At 40.3% G+C, this 18,422-nt stretch overlaps 1 protein-coding gene across 2 annotated transcripts in view; it reads right to left on the bottom strand.

Moving 5' to 3' along the window:
* ITPR2 (inositol 1,4,5-trisphosphate receptor type 2) overlaps nt 1-18,422 on the bottom strand; it is a 529,852-nt gene that overhangs the window by 61,107 nt on the left and 450,323 nt on the right. For both annotated transcript variants that reach the window (XM_021092919.2, XM_084956514.1), the window contains 3 exons: nt 13,789-13,884; nt 1,882-2,012; nt 344-509 (listed from right to left, as the gene is read on the bottom strand). In XM_021092919.2, coding sequence (XP_020948578.2) covers nt 344-509; nt 1,882-2,012; nt 13,789-13,884 — 393 coding nt within the window. The remainder of the gene's footprint in view (nt 1-343; nt 510-1,881; nt 2,013-13,788; nt 13,885-18,422) is intronic.

Raw genomic sequence — 18,422 nt, 5'->3', positions numbered from 1 at the left:
AATCTAGCAAAACAAAATAAAAACCATTCTATTGTTTAATCAATATGTTATTGTGATTAAAAATCTGTTTGCCAGTCGGTGGAACCTGTTGGCATTTTGCAACACGTTCTATAGTTGGAGAATTATACAAACTGCAGAAAGAACAAGATAGCTTTGGGGTGTAATTCTTCTATTTCTGGAAGCGGAGTACCCCAGTCCAATGCTCAGTTACATAATCTGAATTTTGTCCAGCTTTCATTTTGAAATAATTTTCCCAAAGTATAACAAATAAAAATCATGCTAGCCCCTCCTTCCTTTTGGGCAGTTGCTTCATCTGTTATTTTAGTATCTTGAGCACACTTACCACAGATGAAGCAGGTTGTCTTTAGAATTTCTTCTTTTTTCTGTTTTTCACTTCTGAGATCAGCGAAAGTATCAATGATAACCCCAAAAATCAAGTTAAGAACGATAATGATAACAATGAAATAGAAGAGAAGGTCATACACCACTCGGGCAGCAAACAAGGGCTCCTGAAATAAAAATTTTTATAAATATTAAAAAAACACTGTACATATATACACACATTTTCAAGGCATGTTGATTTAGCACATTGTCTACCAAAGAGGATATATTTAACCATTATTTGCTAAATGAATATATATAGTATTCCAAGTTGGAAAAAATAAGATCCACTTTCTTTTTTTCAAGTGTTGTGGAGAAAACATCCTAGTCTGTTCTCAGACCTGTTTCATGCCCCAGGACTCACACTTTTCCTCCCCAGTGGAGGGACTTATCTTGTATTAAAAACCACTTCACTATGTCATTGTGCTAAATTCATTTGGTGGCAGTGGGCCCCCATCCCAGAAGCTGCACAAGAGGTAGACAAATCCTAGTTCTGAAGGTCAGAGATTAGAGATTTGAGGAGGATCTAATGATCTGTCAATTTCTGGAGAAGGTTTTGTTCTTGGCCTTAGAGGGTCAAGTACATACAACTCAAGCTTATTTCTACTTGACAGATGGCATTAGAATACGCATTAGAGACCACAGAGTCTAGCTGTTTCAGTGATGAGGAAACACAAGATATGAATGGACAACGTGACAGGACCAGTCTGTTGGAGGACTGACATTGTCTAAGCTCCTGGCATGACACTTGAGAATCTGCAGCCAATGAGAGATGTTTCAGCCTTGCCATCTTAATATATGAAATTCCATTAGAATTTGTTCAGGTCTGATATTCTGCATACTAAATCATGGGGGCTGTTCCTGTTCAGAGGCAAAGAGTAAACTTCCATGCCTGAGAAAACTGATAGACAAGAGGCAGCCTAATTTCTGTTCTTTACGTAATAATCAACTCCTCTATAAGGTCCATAATCACAATTTCCTTGTTGTAATGCAATACACAGTTTAAATTTGGAAAGTTTTTTTTTTTTCTTTTTCTTTTTAGGGCTGTACCTGTGGCACATGGAAGCTCCCAGGCTAGGGACTGAATCAGAGCTGCAGTTGCCAGCCTACACCACAGCCACAGCAGTGCAGGATCCAAGCTGCGTCTGCAACCTACACCACAACTCACAGCAACACCGGATCCTTAACCCTCTAAGCGAGGCCAGGGATTGAACCTACATCCTCATGGATACTAGTTAGGTTCGTTACCACTGAGTCCCAATGGGAATTCAAAAACTTGGAAAGATTTCATAACCCTACCAACATGCATTCATGAGTTATTTTGAAGTCACCCCAGAATGCAACTAATTGGTTTTAATTGGCTACCATGGTACTTTTAAAGCAAATAACATAATACATAGTACTCTGAAAACAAAAACAGTCTTGTTAGTGCGGTTAAAGAATTTTTTTTTTTAAAAAAAGATCATGTGCTTCTTGAAAAACTATTCCTCTCCAGCTTACATCTTTTGATGGCCTTCTCAGCACGTCCCCCACACCACCGCCGTTCCTGAGACCCTGGTTCAGGACAGTCACAATGCACATAAGGAGAGTGTCACATGTCCTTTCAATTCCATCTTCATACTCTTCATCAGCTATTAAAAAACACATAAGTTAAATAGTACAGCAGACTCACAGTTTTGTTTGTTAGTTTTTTTGCCATACCTGTAGCATGTTTGATCTGGGCCAGGGATTGAATCCATACCACAGCAGTGACCAGGGCTACTGCAGTGACCAGGGCTACTGCAGTGACAATGACGGATCCTTAACCCTCCATGCCACCAGGGAACTTCACAAACTTGTGTTTTTATTTTTAAATTATAATAATATTATTTTACTTTTTAGGGTTGTACCTGTAGCATATGAAGTTCCCAGGCTAGGGGTCAAATCAGAGCTGCAGCCGCAAGCCTATGCCACAGCTACAGCAACGTGGGATCTGAGCCATGTCTGTGACCTACACCACAGCTCACAACCACTCTGGATCTTTAACCCCCTAAGTGAGGCTAGGGATCAAATCCACATCCTCTTGGATACTAGTCAGGTTTGTCACTGCTGAGCCATAGCAGGGACTCCCCACACAGTCTCATCTACTTCCAAAGACCTATGTCTTTATAACTGTGCCAGGACACAATTTTGTGAAGTCATATAACACATATTTGCTATGTGTCAGCCTGTGATGCACATAGGCTGGTAAAGCCACATATATTCTATCCCCAAATCATTTTTCTTCTATCAGTGGAAAATGACAGAATGAAATGAACAAAATATAAGAAAGCTAATATTCATTGTGCACTGCTATAGCATGGAGAGATTTTGGTAGGACCTAAAAATGTAATCAACTCACTCAGGAAGCAAAAGTGTCGCAGGGGAAAGTGTGTACAAGGAAGCTAGTTGAGCCCAGCTTCAAATTCTACTCTGTTCCAGAACTAGGATTTGGGCAAGTTACTTAACCTCGGCGTCCTCATCTGTAAATTGTGAAGGTCCGTTTAAGGATTAAACTCTTTAGGGGGGTGTTTAAGGATTATATTTAAGAGATGTAAATAAAACACTTTGCACAGAGATGGGCATAACCGTAAAAAAGTAAGAGAAAGACAAACATCATATGATATCACTTACATGTGAAGTCTAAAATACGGCACAGATGAACCTATCTACAAAACAGAAACAGATCACAGACGCAGAGAACAGACTTATGGATGCCAATGTTGGGGGAGGGAGGGAGTGGGCTGGACTGAGAGTTTGGGGTTAGTAGATGCAAACTACTACATGAAGAATGGATAAGCAGGAGTTCCCGTTGTGGCGCAGTGGTTAACGAATCCGACTAGGAACCATGAGGTTGCGGGTTCGGTCCCTGCCCTTGCTCAGTGGGTTAACGATCCGGCATTGCCGTGAGCTGTGGTGTAGGTTGCAGACGCGGCTCAGATCCCGCGTTGCTGTGGCTCTGGCGTAGGCCGGTGGCTACAGCTCCGATTCAACCCCTAGCCTGGGAACCTCCATATGCCGCGGGAGCGGCCCAAGAAATAGCAACAACAACAACAACAACAAAAAGACAAAAGACAAAAAAAAAAAAAAAAGAATGGATAAGCAATGAGGTCCTACTGTATAGCACAGAGAACTATATCCAGTCTCTTATGATAGAACATGATGGAAGATAACATCAAAAAAAGAATGTAAATGTATGTATGACTGGGTCACTTTGCTGTACAGCAGAAATTGGCACAACATTGTAAATCAACTATACTTCAAAAAAGTTAGGTGCTTACAAATTGGGGAGGATACTATTTCACTATTTTGGTAAGTATCTAAGCTTTCTGAATGACCAGCATGGAGCTCTGGACAGGAAACATAATATATTTATTTATTTATTTAATTTTATTTTTTTCTTTTTTGCTATTTCTTGGGCCGCTCCCGCGGCATATGGAAGTTCCCAGGCTAGGGGTCTAATCAGAGCTGTAGTCTCCAGCCTACGCCAGAGCCACAGCAACATGGGATTCGAGCCGCGTCTGCAACCTGCACCACAGCTCATGGCAATGCCGGATCGTTAACCCACTGAGCAAGGGCAGGGACCGAACCCGCAACCTCATGGGTTCCTAGTCGGATTCGTTAACCACTGCGCCATGACGGGAACTCCGGAAACATAATATATTTACATGAATAATTTGTTTTATGTGAATGTGTTTATGTGAAAATATTTAAGGACAAATGGAGAGAGGGAAAAATATATAATGTGGCAGAAAAAATTCCTAGTCTTATTTTATTTAAAGATGAAGTCACCAAATTTGGTAGTCACTTCTCAGTAATTTAAAATAATAAAGAAGTTCACATCAAATTGGAAATTGGAACCAGGATTTCCTAATTTGAGAAGTGAGCAGAAATGTATTTTTCTTGTTACAAGATTAAAGAACCATAGTGGCAATGAATTTTGGAATTGTGTAGCCAGTCTGCATGTCAACGTATGAGCGTAAAAACAACCATTGAAAGAAAAAGAAAAAGAATCCTAATTTTGTGGACATGATCCATGCCTGTTTGGTACTTTGTTATGAAAAAGGTTGATTTTCTTCTCATAAGCTGACATTATGGATGAGAGATCTGGGTATTTTCACTTTATTCAGAGCTGTTTCTTTCTAAAACATATACCTCGAGAAGAGGGTGGAAGTCAGGGATGAGAAAGCACCAAATGCAGCATCAAAGATATTGGCAGAGCCTGTGCTGGACCACTTACCTTAGAGGTGAGCACCAAAGCACATTCTGCCTTAGGCAGTAGAAGAGATGAAACTGATTTTGGAGAAAGGAGAAATGTGGAATAGGTAAAACTCGTGGTGGCAGCAGCCAGAGCAGCAGAAGAGGCAGGAAAGGCAGAGAGTAAGAAAGCTCAGTCTGCAAATTACTTGGTTAGGTTCCCAGCACCAGGTGGCAGTTTCTAATGTGACGGCTAGGATGTGAAGAAAACAGTCAGAAGTGTGTAAGAGACTTGAAGAAATACAGTTTTCCCAGTTTGGAAGTTCCTCAAAAAAATAAAATTGAGTTGCCATATGATCCAGCCATCCTACTCCTGGGTATCTATCCAGAGAAAACCATTATTTGGAAAGATACATGCACCCCAATGTTCACTGCAGCACTATTTACAATAGCCAAGACATGAAGCAAGCTAAATATACATTGACAGGGGACTAGATAAAGAAGATGTGGTACATATATACAATGGAATGTTACGTAGCCATAAAAAAAGATGAAATAATGCCATTTATAGCAACATGGATGGACCTAGAGGTTATCATGCTGAGTGAAGTGGGTCAGACAAAGAAAGACAAATATCATATAAGATCATTTATATATGGAATCTAAAGTATGACATAAATGAATATAGCTACAGAACAGAAACAAACTCACAGACAGAGAACAGGCTTGTGGTTGTCAAGGGCTTGCAGGGGAAAGGACTGTGAGTTTAGGATTAGCAGAGGTGAACTATTATATGTGGGATGGATAAATAAGGTCCTACTGTACAGCACAGGGAGCTATGTTCAATATCCTTTGATAAGCCATAATGGAAAAGAATATGAAAAACTATAAATACATCAATCATTTTGCTGTATACCAGAAACTAACACTACATTGTAAATCAACTATTTTTCAATAAAATTTTAAGAAAAGAAATATGGTTTTCTAGTAATGCACTACTTTGCTATGTTTAGACTTTCAATCAAACAATCTTCTATCTAGTGGCAGGATCCACATTCATGTATTTAATTGGCAGCTACCTGGTCATTTGACACCAATGTTTACTAAAAATGAATTAAATGCCAGATTAATTAGTTCATAGAAGCTGCAGGAAAGTGTTCCCATCTCTCCCCAGTAATTCAGAAGTAAGGTTGGTTGTTCTTTAAGAAGTGAACTAGTAAAATCCACACACAATTCATGTGCTTAGCCATTGTGAAATAAAATAGACTGACTGCAAATATATAATGACAATTGGCTTCCTGTGTGGCATGTAAACTGGGAGAGGAGACTGTGCAGGTCAAAGTCAATGCCAGCTTGGGCATGCTGGTTGTATATAGTAGCCTCTATGGGCTTGGTTAATAAGGTTCTACCTTTGTGAGATGGATCTACTCAGAATATGGTAAGCCAAGTTCCCAGGCCTTTGGGCTCAAAGCCAGGCCCTGAGTCACGGTGAGTTTGCCTAAGTAGATGCCACCTTGTGGAGACCTACCTACATAACCTGCTGGCTTTTCCCATGCCAAACCTGCCTCATTGCACTGTTTCAAGAGTCCCTGGCTAGGAGCTAGAAATACAGGTGGGAAGATGAAAGGGTTTGGGGAATGGGTGGACTGGAATGGCTGAACCTTTGAGGTATGCGGATGAGTCAGGGAGCTGTAAGAAGAGAAGCAGGTAAAAGCCAGATGATGGAGAGAATCATATACCAGCTAAAGGGTTTAAACTTTATCCTGAGAGCTATGGGGAACCACTGGAGAATTTTAAACAGGAACAAGGTGATTTACCATCTAGCTGGCAAAACAATACGAGATAAAACATGCACTTAAATAATAAGACAAATTAACACACGATAAAAGCCACAATAGTGCAAAGAGATCAGAAGAGAGAATTTTTAATACTAAGAATGAGAGGGGGAGTTCCTCTAATTAATACAGACTCTGAGTTTGCCTTCACTATTCAATGGACTAAGACAGCAAGCAGCAGACAAGCATTTCACATGGCATGGCAGAGAGCCCCAGAGTTAAAAAAATGTTTTGTTTATGTGATGAAGAGCCAATAATACCAGTACCTAGAGGAGTATTAGATAAGGCTGGGAGATAAACTAGGAGGTCTTTGAAAAGCTCTAGGGAGAGTGTGGATTTTACTTGGCAGGCAATGGAGCATTGTGGACGTCTTAAGTTGGGAGAAGGGGAGGAAATATTCAAAGCAGTGATTTCTGACAAGTAGTCTAATGCTGATATAGTGGGTGATGTGGTGGTGGTACTGAAGAAGAGAGAATGACTGGAGGTAGAAAGAGCACTTAGAAGGAGTTGCCATAATTCAGGCATGCTGTGTTATACGCCTCAACCAGAGTAATGGCAGTGAGAATGGAAAGGATCAATGAATGGGAGCTGATGGGACTGTGGGCATAAAGGAGATGACAACATTATGTGTCAGGGGCGGCTTGAGAAAGGATGGTCCCATTAGACCACAGAAATAGACTATTAGGAAGAAGGAACTAGATGCCTGGTATTTCAATGAAGATAAGCAACAAACCTAAGATGACTTTTATATTTATAAGATAAGAAGACAAGAAAACACTGATGGAAGATAGTAGAAGAAAAAGAATGAGAAAAAAAAATCCAAACTGAGATAGTAGAAGAAAAAAGAATGCATATGTATATATGCATTCTTTATATATTTTATATATAATATATGCATATGTTATATATAATGTATATATTATATATAAATGCATTCTTTTTGCTTCTACTATCTCAGTTTGGATATATATATGCATTCTTTATATATTATATATGCATATATGTGCATATATAATATATAATATATAATGTATATGTTATATATATGCATATATGTGCATATATAATATATATAATATATAATGTATATGTTATATATATATGCATTCTTTTTTCTTCTACTATCTCAGTTTGGATTTTTTTTTTCTTATAGAGAATATTTTTGTCTAGGAAGTCCAGGAGGTTTGCAGCAAATGAAATCAAGGTGTTTTTATTCTCCCCTAACTGCCAGTTGCCATGAGAATTCAATGCCTCTGGGATGATGACCCTACCTGCATCTGCTGGAGCATCCTCAGGAGCTGACTGCCCTGCCTCCCACTTACTGCCAGGCTTGTAATCATGCTACTGTGTGCATCCGGCCCTTTTGTTGTAGGGACCTGTTGTCCACTAGGTAACAAACCAAGGCCTTCACAAATGGACACTAGGGCCTGCAAATTAAAATTTCATCCTGGTCTTGACACAGAAAAGTTATTTTTAAATCTGAAAGCCACATGCTGCACAACAAACACCAGGTTCTGGTTTTCATTCTACCTTTGCGGTTAAACACATGTGGCCAAATTTGAAAGGTGGCAAGGCCTATGAGATCAAATTTACAGAATTTTCAATCACATGGAATTTAACACTTACCCTGTCGAATGTAAAAGGGGCACAGAAGAAAGAGTAGATTAAAACAGGCCTTCCTGCAGTTTTTAACACTGATTTAGGAATGTTGCCTAACTGTGAAAAGCTACTGCCACCATCTCTGGCTTCCACCAGAGTCTCTGTCACACCTCCAGGGCTGAAATCCCTCCAGGATCCCTTCTTCTCCAGTCTGGGACTTTACCCTGCAAAATCACACCCGCCTCTCTCAGCTCAGGTCAAGCCTAAAGAAATGGAGCCTTGGAGTTCCTGTTGTGGTTCTGCAGAAACAAATCCAACTAGTATCCAAGAGGATGGGGGGTGGATCCCTGGCCTTGCTCAGTGGGTTAAGGATCCAGCTTTGCTCTGAGCTGTGGTGTAGATCGCAGACCCAGCCCGAGTTGCTGCGGCTGTGGTGTCAGATAGCAGCTACAGTTCCGATTTTGATCCCCAGACTCCTAGACCCCTAGCCTGGGAACTTCCATATGCCACAGCACAGGTGGTGTGGCCCTAAAAAGCAGGAAAAAAAAAAAAAGAGAAAAGAAATGGCACCTTTGCCCCTGGGGTAATATTCCTGGAAGAATTGTCCCTGTTTACCGACAGAGAAAAGGAAAGTTCTGTTCTTTGTGTAATGAATTAAGTAAAAGTATGGGAAGCCTCTTGATGTGTCTGCATTCAGAGCTATAAACCAACATCCAAACAGACTTGGTGATCCAAACTCAACCCTACATACATGTGGGGCTGGATCATTCTTGGGGGGGGGGGGCTGTCCTGTGCACCAGAGGGTGTTTAGCACCCTTCCTGACCCCTGCTCACTAGATGCTGGTAGAACACCTCCCAGAGTTATGACAACCAAAAATGTCTCCAGACATTGCCAAATGTCCCCAGGGCAGGGGGGAGAGGGAGGGAGTCAACTGCAGTTAGGATAAAAAAAGTATTTATTTTTTAGAGAAATTGCCTTCAGAAAACAATATGCATAAAGAAATTCTATCCATATCACTTATAACTGGAATCTAATATCCAGCACAAATGAACATCTCCTCAGAAAAGAAAATCATGGACTTGGAGAAGAGACTTGTGGCTGCCTGATGGGAGGGGGAGGGAGTGGGAGGGATCGGGAGCTTGGGGTTATCAGACACAACTTAGAATAGATTTACAAGGAGATCCTGCTGAATAGCATTGAGAACTTTGTCTAGATACTCATGTTGCAACAGAAGAAAGGGTGGGGGAAAAATGTAATTGTAATGTACACATGTAAGGATAACCTGACCCCCTTGCTGTACAGTGGGAAAATAAAAAAAATTATAAAAAAAAAAAAAAGAAATTCTATCCAACCATTCTAGGGGCAAGGCAATACAATAGAAAGAATTTTAACCAACTCTAAATTTTGATTAGGGAAGAAATCATTTATAGTGATTAATCCTTTAAGTAGGAGGCAATAAAATTTAAAAGACTGGAGCATAGGTCTTGGAATCAAAGATCTAGGTTGATTTACTGGCGGTGATCTTAAGGCCTCTATCCTTCAGTGTTTTTACTTATAATATGAGAATACTTAGTAGCATCTATCTACCCATCAGCATGCCTCAGGGCCTTCCCTCATGTTCCCCCTGCCCGGAATACACGTCTCCTTCCTCTTAGGTAGACTGGTCCCCTTTCATCCTCTAAATCTCAGTTTAAATAATCCCTCCCCAGAAGAGTGTCTCTGTTAGTCAGCCAGGCTCTCCTGTGATTACCTGTCACAGCACCATCTGCAGAACCATATTTTGTAACTTTTCATGCTTCCCTATTTTATAAATTCCATAATGGCCAGGATTTTTTTTTTTTTTTTTTTAGTCAACACTGTCATGAATAACCTAGCACGATGGCTGGCCCCTAGGAGAGGCAGATAACAATCACTGTATGAGTGAATGGATACAAAGATTTTATATTTATTAATATTATCATCATTATCACTGAGGATTTGTACTGAACTGAATCAATTTCCTACTCTATAAAAATACTCAGCTCATTTTGTGAAATGTTAAGAGCAGAATGGCACAATCAGTAAAAACGTGTGAAACAATTACACTGGCATTCTGGTTGAGCATCAGTGACAATGCCTGGGGAAAGGCACAAAACCTAAGACTGGCAGACTTGCACAGAGCTGGGTAGCCACATTGTGGGATATGTGCACACTGTGTGTGACCTGGAGGAACTCATTTGTGAAGTGTGGCCTCCAGCAGCTCCCGCACTGCACTTTAAGAGCTTCTGGACGCTGAGTGATGGATAAGTACCACTGGATCAGTTGTTGTGCGGGGCCCTTTGGGTCAGTCGCCTTGGTAGACTCTGGCAGGAGGAACACTAGCTTTTTTGGTGGTTCACTGGCAACTCACTATTTTGTTCTTAAAATCAAACCACGGCTACAGCATATTTGTTTTGTAAAATAAAAAGGAAAGCATTTAAAAGTAATACTCAGAGATAAAAGAGCAAGGCAGGAATAGGATTACTATACTTGGGATCATATTGTTAACATACTTGTGCCAACAAGCAAGGAAATTTTCTAACATGTTAGTTTTCATACTCCACTGAGGAGAAAGAATGTTGAATTAAAAAGGGAACAACAAGTACTGATGACAATAAATTCATGTTCAAGATGGCCAAAAGATTCTAAGAGCTTTTTTTTTTTTTTTTTTTTTGCTTTTTAGAACCACATCTGCAGCATATGGAAGTTCCCAGGCTAGGGTTTGAATTGGAGCTGCAGCTGCTGGCATACACCACAGCCATGCGGGATCCAGGCTATGTCTGTGACCTATACCACAGTTCACGGAACTCGGGATCCTTAACCCACTGAGCGAGGCCAGGGATCAAACCTCTGCATCTTCATGGATACTAGTTAGTTACTGCTGAGCCACGACGGGGAACTCCGAAGAGCTATTTAATTTTACCCAGCCACTGGAACTATGTCTAAGTTTTTGAAATAGCTCTCTGCGTTTTTTGAATCGTGGATAATGGTAAGAGGAAAGAAACACCCGTTGGCCTGAATTTGAGATTATGACAAACTCTGCAAACTGCCGACAAATGAGATTGATGCTGGTCCCCCATATAAGATGTCATTAAAGGGACAGTATGGGAAGGAGTCAGGATCATGAGAAGCCAGTATGGGTTCAGACTAACCTCAAATTGGGAATATGGCAGACATTATGTATCTGGACTTTGGCAAGGAGGTTCTGAGAAGGAGCCTCCTGATGTATTTTTTTAAAAGATGGAGGAACGTGGACTAAATGGCAGTTTACTTAAGGAAGATTTATTCGTGAGTGAATAATACACGAAATGTGACTACAGCAATGTGAAAGCATGTTTCTGGTGGCCATGTACCAAAGGACTCTGTCCTTAGCACTGTCCCCCTGCAGCATTTCTAGCACTTTTAATGAAAATCTTCTAGAGGTTTATAAATTTTTTTTTCCTTTTTTTAAAAAAATTATTGTTATTTCCCCAATACATTTTTTTTCCTACTGTACAGCATGGTGACCCAATTACACATACATGTATACATTCTTTTTTCTCCTATTATCATGCTCCATCATAAGTGACCAGACATAGTTCCCAGTGCTACACAGCAGGATCTCATTGCTAATCCATTCCAAAAGCAATAGTTTGCATCTATTAACCCCAAGCTCCCAATCCATCCCACTCCCTCCCCCTTCCCCAAGTCCATGATTTTCTTTTCTGTGCAAAGGTGCATTTGTGCCATACACAAGCAAAATGAAGAAGCTCAGAAACATTCCCAGTTAAAGCAACAGGAGAATTCAACTAAAGCAGTCAATAATGAAACAGACCCCTGCAGTCTGACAGACATTGAGTTCAAAAGGGAGATAGTGAAAATACTGAAGGAATTAAGAGAGGAAATTTTTCTTCTGTAAAGAGCCAGATGGCAAATAGTTTAGGCTTTGTGGGTCACAGATAGTCTCCATTGCATCTTTCTCTTCAAACACAACAAGACAAAAAAAGTTACAACCATTCCTAGCCCAGGGGCGGTACAGAAAGAGGTGACAATTTAGATTTCCCCATAGGCCAAGTTTGCCAGCCCTTGTTTGGGAGCTCACCAAACTTGAGGATGACATGAAAGAGAATGAATACATTGCTTAAGAGAACTGGGATCCATAACGACACCAGGAACCTAATGATATGTAAGAACTGAAAGGAGCCCGGAACCTATAAATCACCTGGTCAAAAAACTCCTTATCTATTCACAGGACATTCTGTGACAGCCCTGGATTATGGGTTGGCAGAAAAATAGAGAAGTCAATGCATGGTCTTATACTTGAATGCCCAAATTCCCAATTATGTGAATAGAGGATAGGCATTCAGGGCTTGACAGCTGAACCAGTGAAGAATGGCAGTGTAGTCAAGAGTCCTCAAACAGGGTTCAAGAGTATGATGTGACTATACATTGCACTATCCTGAATAAGAGAGTACTGCTCGGCTTCTTGCCTTGGAATGTTATATGAAGAGTCACCACTGTGATATGTGAGGGAGGCTGAAGAAGTTGGAGGTGGATAAGCCAGAGGATGCATGGCATGGGATTTTAGGAACTGCAGAGCAGAATTAAGCTACACAAGTAGAGAATGACCTGGTTTGTGGTTTGTAGGTCTGAACTGGGTCTCTAGGTGGTCAGGGAGGGAAAAAGTCTTGGCAGCTGCCCACACTGCCTGCCTAGAGTGGCTAGGATATTGGGATGGAACATATTCATGCATTTAATTCTCCCTTTAGGTCACAGAACATGAAACAAGCAACTTGGGGAAAAGGCCCCATCATTATGACCAGACAGTGTGCATCCAGATGGAAGTGGGGAAATCCATCCTTACCCTGGGCTTAATTCTTGCTTACCTCATTTTCTCTGAGTCCAATTGTGTGTGTGTGTGTGTGTGTGTTTGTTTTTGTATATGTATGTGTGTATATGTGTGTGTGTATATATGAGTGTGTATATCTATATATCTATACATCTTGAAATTGCTAAAGACACATGCTCCCTAAATCTTTGCTGTTTCTAGAAACAGATCACTAATTCATTCTATAGCTCATTAAGTTTCACATATGCCATAGTTTCCAAATTCCTGCCACATCCTAAGAGAACAATTTAGAGTTAAAAGAATTCTTTTCATATGCATGAGTCCATTTGTTCCTTTGGAGGAAGGGAAAGTATCATATGCCGTATCTATCTATCTATCCATCATCTTCCTCCCTCCCGCTCTTCCTTCCTTCCTCTCTTTCTGGACAAGCTATCTGAACAAAGTCCAAGACATGTGCATAACATAGCCAAAGCATAGATCTAGAAAGTGGTAGGTGAGAAATTATAATTAAGTCTTTTGAGTTCTAAACCTATGCTTTTCTATTCTTTGTTAAAGGATGGATTCTTGTGTTAAAGGTAATACATTCTTGTTAAAGGCTGTACAGTTGAGAGCATCTGGCTTAGTGTGTATGGTTTTGCACTACGGCAATGGGATTTTCAACGGCACATACCACAGGGTAAACAGGATAAATTCTCAGGAAAAGAAATAGTATGAGGAACAGGGGCGAGGATACAAAATGATGGGTGTGAAAATCCTTCTTCTATTTGGAAACTTTTCAGTTCTTTTACCCTCCATTCTTCTATTTCGACTCATCACAAAGTTCTTAGAGCGGTTATCTAAGCAGTAATAACATTTCTCAAATAAACATAAATTCAGAAGTATGGCGCTGTCGTGGAGCCCTTTTTACAGACCTGAATTTGAAGCCGGTATCGTGGGTGAACAGTTGTCCTTTTCACATGTCCCCATCATCGCTGAGGTTAAAGTCATAGTAGGAACTGCACTGCCACCTGAGAACACACAGTGAAACCAGGTATAGAGACGAATACGTAATGACAAGAAACAAACAGTTATGGATGCATATAAATAAAAAAGATTTATTAATCCAAAATGGCTGTGTTCCTAAAGTTTTTGCTTAAGTTAGTTTGGAACTCTGAGCACTGTTTTGCCTACTGAAGCAATTTTATAAACAGAGAATAAGTTCCTGGGCCAACCCACTGAAAGTTTTTCCTGTATTTTTTTAAGTGGCTAAGAGAAAGTATTAATAATACTGCCAGCCCTAATCACCTTGGGTAATGATGTTCCCATGGCCAAAGACATTCAGGGCTCTGGCTTGGAAATGCCAGAGACATGTTCCCCAGTGCAGCTGGCGGCCCTGAGCTCTCAGGCACTGGTCAAGGTAGAGCTGGCAAGAGGTGGCATTTCTCACAGTCAAGTATGGGCTCCAGGGAACAGGACATAGAACATCTCAGGGAAGCGAGAATCGAGAATCTGCTGCCAGATCCCTGTTCTGGACCTTTCTTTTCTTCCTTAGTGACCAAGGATCCATCCATTTTCTGGCCTCCCACCTCTCTCCCTGGCCTAGATGGTATAGAAAATAGCAACCTTCTTAATCCGTGTAAAAAAAGGTTTATATGAAAAGGTGTGATTAGAGTTCCCATGGTGGTGCAGCGGGCTAAGGATTCAGTGGTAGTGTCTCTGAGGTGGCACAGGTCTGATCCCTGAGCCCAGCAAAATGGGTTAAGGATCCGGTGTGGATACAGCTGTGGTGTAGGTCACAGCTGCAGCTCAGATTCAATCCCTGGCCTGGGAACTTCTATATGCCATGGGTGTGGCCAGAAAAAAAAAAAAAAGAGAGAGAAAGAAAGTGTGTGTGGTTGGTAACAAATACAAAGTTAGAAGTTCATTCCTCTCAAACCTATTTTTCACAAAGAGCCACCAAGGAAAGTCTAGAAAATGGAGGGAGAGGATTAAGTTCTATTTTTTTTTTTGTCTTTTTAGGGTGCACCCATGGCATATGGAGGTTCCCAGGCTAGGGGTCCAAACACAGCTGAAGCTTCCAGTCTACACTACAGCCACAGCAAAGCCAGATCTGAGTCACGTCGCCAATCTACACCACAGCTCAGGGCAATGTCAAATCCTTAACCCACTGAGCAAGGCAGGGATTAAACCTGCATCCTCTGGACTAGTCAAATTCATTTCTGCTAAGCCATGACGGGAACTCCTAAATTCATCTTTATATACAAAGGGCTGAAGAAATACTCAAGTGTGCTTTAGGGCAGCACCCCATCAAGGTTAGTCTGGTCGTTTGATGAGATGAGGGCAGAACAGGCAAATGGTGGCTGGAGTTAAGACATGGCATGAGGAGAGGGACCAGGCTTGGGGACGCCACTGACACAAGTCTTGGAGATAGAGAGCTGGAGTCAATGGTGAAGGGAAGCCACAGGTTTTATCTCCGTCTCTCTCTGCACCCCGACCACGACAGCCTGGAGGAAATGACAGGTGTATTACGGGTATGGAGGGAGCATCAGGTCGCCAGAGAGGGAGAGAGGTGGGGTTTCTGCATGTTCCCCGGTGCCATTCCCTTAATGAATAAATACTTACTGACTTCGTGCTCCGTGCTAGGCTCTGAGGGCTCAAAGTCAGGGCTTCGGAGAACCCCCAATCATTTAGGGAGCACAGAGAGGTAGAGACAGAATTATAGCAGAATGGAGGAAGTGGATTAGAGGAAAGCGAGGTAGTGATTAGGAGAGGGAGAAACGAGTTCTAGAAAGGAAAAAACAAAAGGCATTTTCAAGAAGGATCCCATCTAGAGGAAACAGGATATACACACAGGATGATGAGGTAGGGAGAAAAGGGGCAATTCCAGGTACCGTCAGTATGGCAAAAGGCACAGAGACCAGAAAAGGCACAGATCAGGCAGAGCTTCTAGGCATATGACTTTTCTTTTTTTAAAAACTAAAGTATAGTTGATTTACAATGTTGTGCCAATTTCTGCTGTACAGAAAAGTGAACCAGTCACATCATATACATATAATACACATATGTTCACACACACACACACACACACACACACACACACACACACACACACACACACACATTCCTTTTCTTATATTATCTTTCATCATGTGGAAGAGATTGGATATAGTTCCCTGTTCTGTACAGTAGGACTTTATTGCTTATCTATTCTAAATGTAATAGTCTGCTTCTACTAACCCCAAACTTAGTCCATCCCACTGCCTCCCCTCTCTACCTTGGCAACCACAAATCTGTTCTCTATGTCTGTGAGTTTGTCTCTATTTTGTAGATAGGCTCATTATGCCATATTTTACATTCCACATGTAAGTGATATCATATAGTACTTGTCTCTCTCTCTGTTTTCCACAGTGGTGGTACCAATTTACAAAGCTACACAATCGAAACAGTGTGGTACTGGTATGAAAATAGACATACTGATCAATGGAACATTATAGAGACCCCAGAAATAAACCCAAACACCTAGGTTCAATTAATCTTTGACAAAAGAGGCAAGAATATAAAACGAGAAACAGGCTAATTATTTTAAAACAAGCATTACACAGCTACCCGAGGTCCCAACAAAGGTTTCCAGCCCAGGAGTCACAGAATTAGTGCTGTGGCTGGGGTGAATGACTTGGCCAGGCAGAAGAGAGGCTGAGGGTGGGGAAGCCACAAGGGAGGTTTTGGCAGGATTCTGGAGAAAGGAAATGTGGGTGAGAAACAGGGAGGCAGCACTGGTGGTGGGGAAGAAGACACAGTGGGAGAGACACTGGCACCTCTACTTGTCAACACAACCTTCTCTCTAACTCCTTGGGCTTTTCCAAGACAAGGATTCCCCTGAACAGTGTCAAGTGCAGGCTCCTGCATCTACAGAGCCAGATTCCACTGATGCCAGAGGTAGGATCTTCATTGTCCTAAATTCCCAAGGGCAATCGCAAATCATGGGCCCTCTGCTGTCATATGCACCTGTGATGCTCCTGCCATTCACCTCTGAACCTCAACCTCCTCTCTTGCTCCTTGATTTTTTCACATTCATGGAAGAATTGTGAACCTGTAAACTCTAAATTTCACTTGGTACTTAGGTGTGTTATCTTTGATAATTTCACTCAACTTTGGGAGAAAATAGTGTTCAATAATTGAAAGAATAAATTTTATGCTATGTATCAACAGACATAAATGGCACTAGAAATTAAATTTAAAATATTACATTATCATGCTAAGTGAAGTAAGACAGATAAAGACAAATATATGATATCACTTACATGTGGATCTAATAAAAATGATACAAAAGAACTTATTTACAAAACAAAAAACAGTTCAAAATCAAACTTACAGTGACCAAAGGGGAAACATGGAGGGGGGAGGAGGGATAAATTAAGAGAATGAGAATAACATACACACTACTATATATAAAATATATAACTAACAAGGACCTATAGCACAGGGCCATCTACTCAATATTCTCCAATATGGGAAAAGAATTTGAGAAAGAATGGATATGTGTATATGATAACTGATTTGCTGTACAGTTGAAACTAACCAAGACTGTAAGACAACCATACTCCAAGAAATTTAAAAAAATTAAAAAGAACCATGAAAAAGGTGATAAAATAAAATAATAACAGAATCTTACAATAAAGAACTTCATGGAAAAATTAAAATATTATGAAAATATGATTGCTTCTTCCACAATGCTCTCTATGAAACAAAAACTCTCAATCTATGAAGAATCAAGAGTTTGACTTTGTTAGCTATTTTGTATGCTATATTTTCCTAGTATTTACAAATGCTTTCTCTCATTTAACAGCTTTTTATATAGATATGCATAAACATTTTTATGAAGATCTTGACATTTTAGTTTCAGTATTGCCTATTTTATAAAAAAAAGGAAAGAAGACTTTTATAATTCTAAGGGAAATATAATTAACATATATCTTGAAATGCACAATTAAAGTTACTTACAATGAGATTCATAAAACAATAATGACTGCACACATTTGAATTCAGAAATTACGATGATTCAGATCAGACTCTATACTGAATAACTCAATGTGATCATGCCTAGTAAATGGTTAAAACAAAGATTTTTTGAAAACGGATAGTTTATATTCACAGGTAGTTTGGTACAAGCGAAGTTTAGTGGGATTTATATATATATATGAGCTTTTCCTTCAAATACTTACCCTTATAAAATTCTGGACAAAGTAATATTTAAGGAAGAATAAGAAAGCCCAGTAACAGAAAATATACAAAGTGTCTGTGAATAAAGACTAACACCTAGGTCTAAAAATCAGTCTCAAGTTTAATAACTTTCAATCTACATGTTTCTATTCTGTGCTTTAATCACTTAGATGGAGTAACAGATATAAATGCCATTTAATCATCCCATATTCTAAAAGCACCAGTAATTAAATTCTGCTTTTAAATTTGATGGTTTGAAGAAAGAGAGTCATTTTGTGGTTTCCATTCCCACAACCCATAGGCAGTGGAATCACCCAGAGAAATTATCAGCAAAGTGCGGAACTAT

The sequence above is a fragment of the Sus scrofa genome, chromosome 5 (assembly GCF_054392235.1).
Source record: "Sus scrofa isolate SSC_HxYL_T2T_F1_AM1 chromosome 5, Sscrofa_HxYL_maternal_Yorkshire_Landrace_v2.0, whole genome shotgun sequence".
In the NCBI taxonomy this organism is placed as follows: domain Eukaryota; kingdom Metazoa; phylum Chordata; class Mammalia; order Artiodactyla; family Suidae; genus Sus; species Sus scrofa.
Note: the sequence above shows the minus strand (reverse complement) of the source record. Positions and strands in the feature narration are given on the sequence as shown.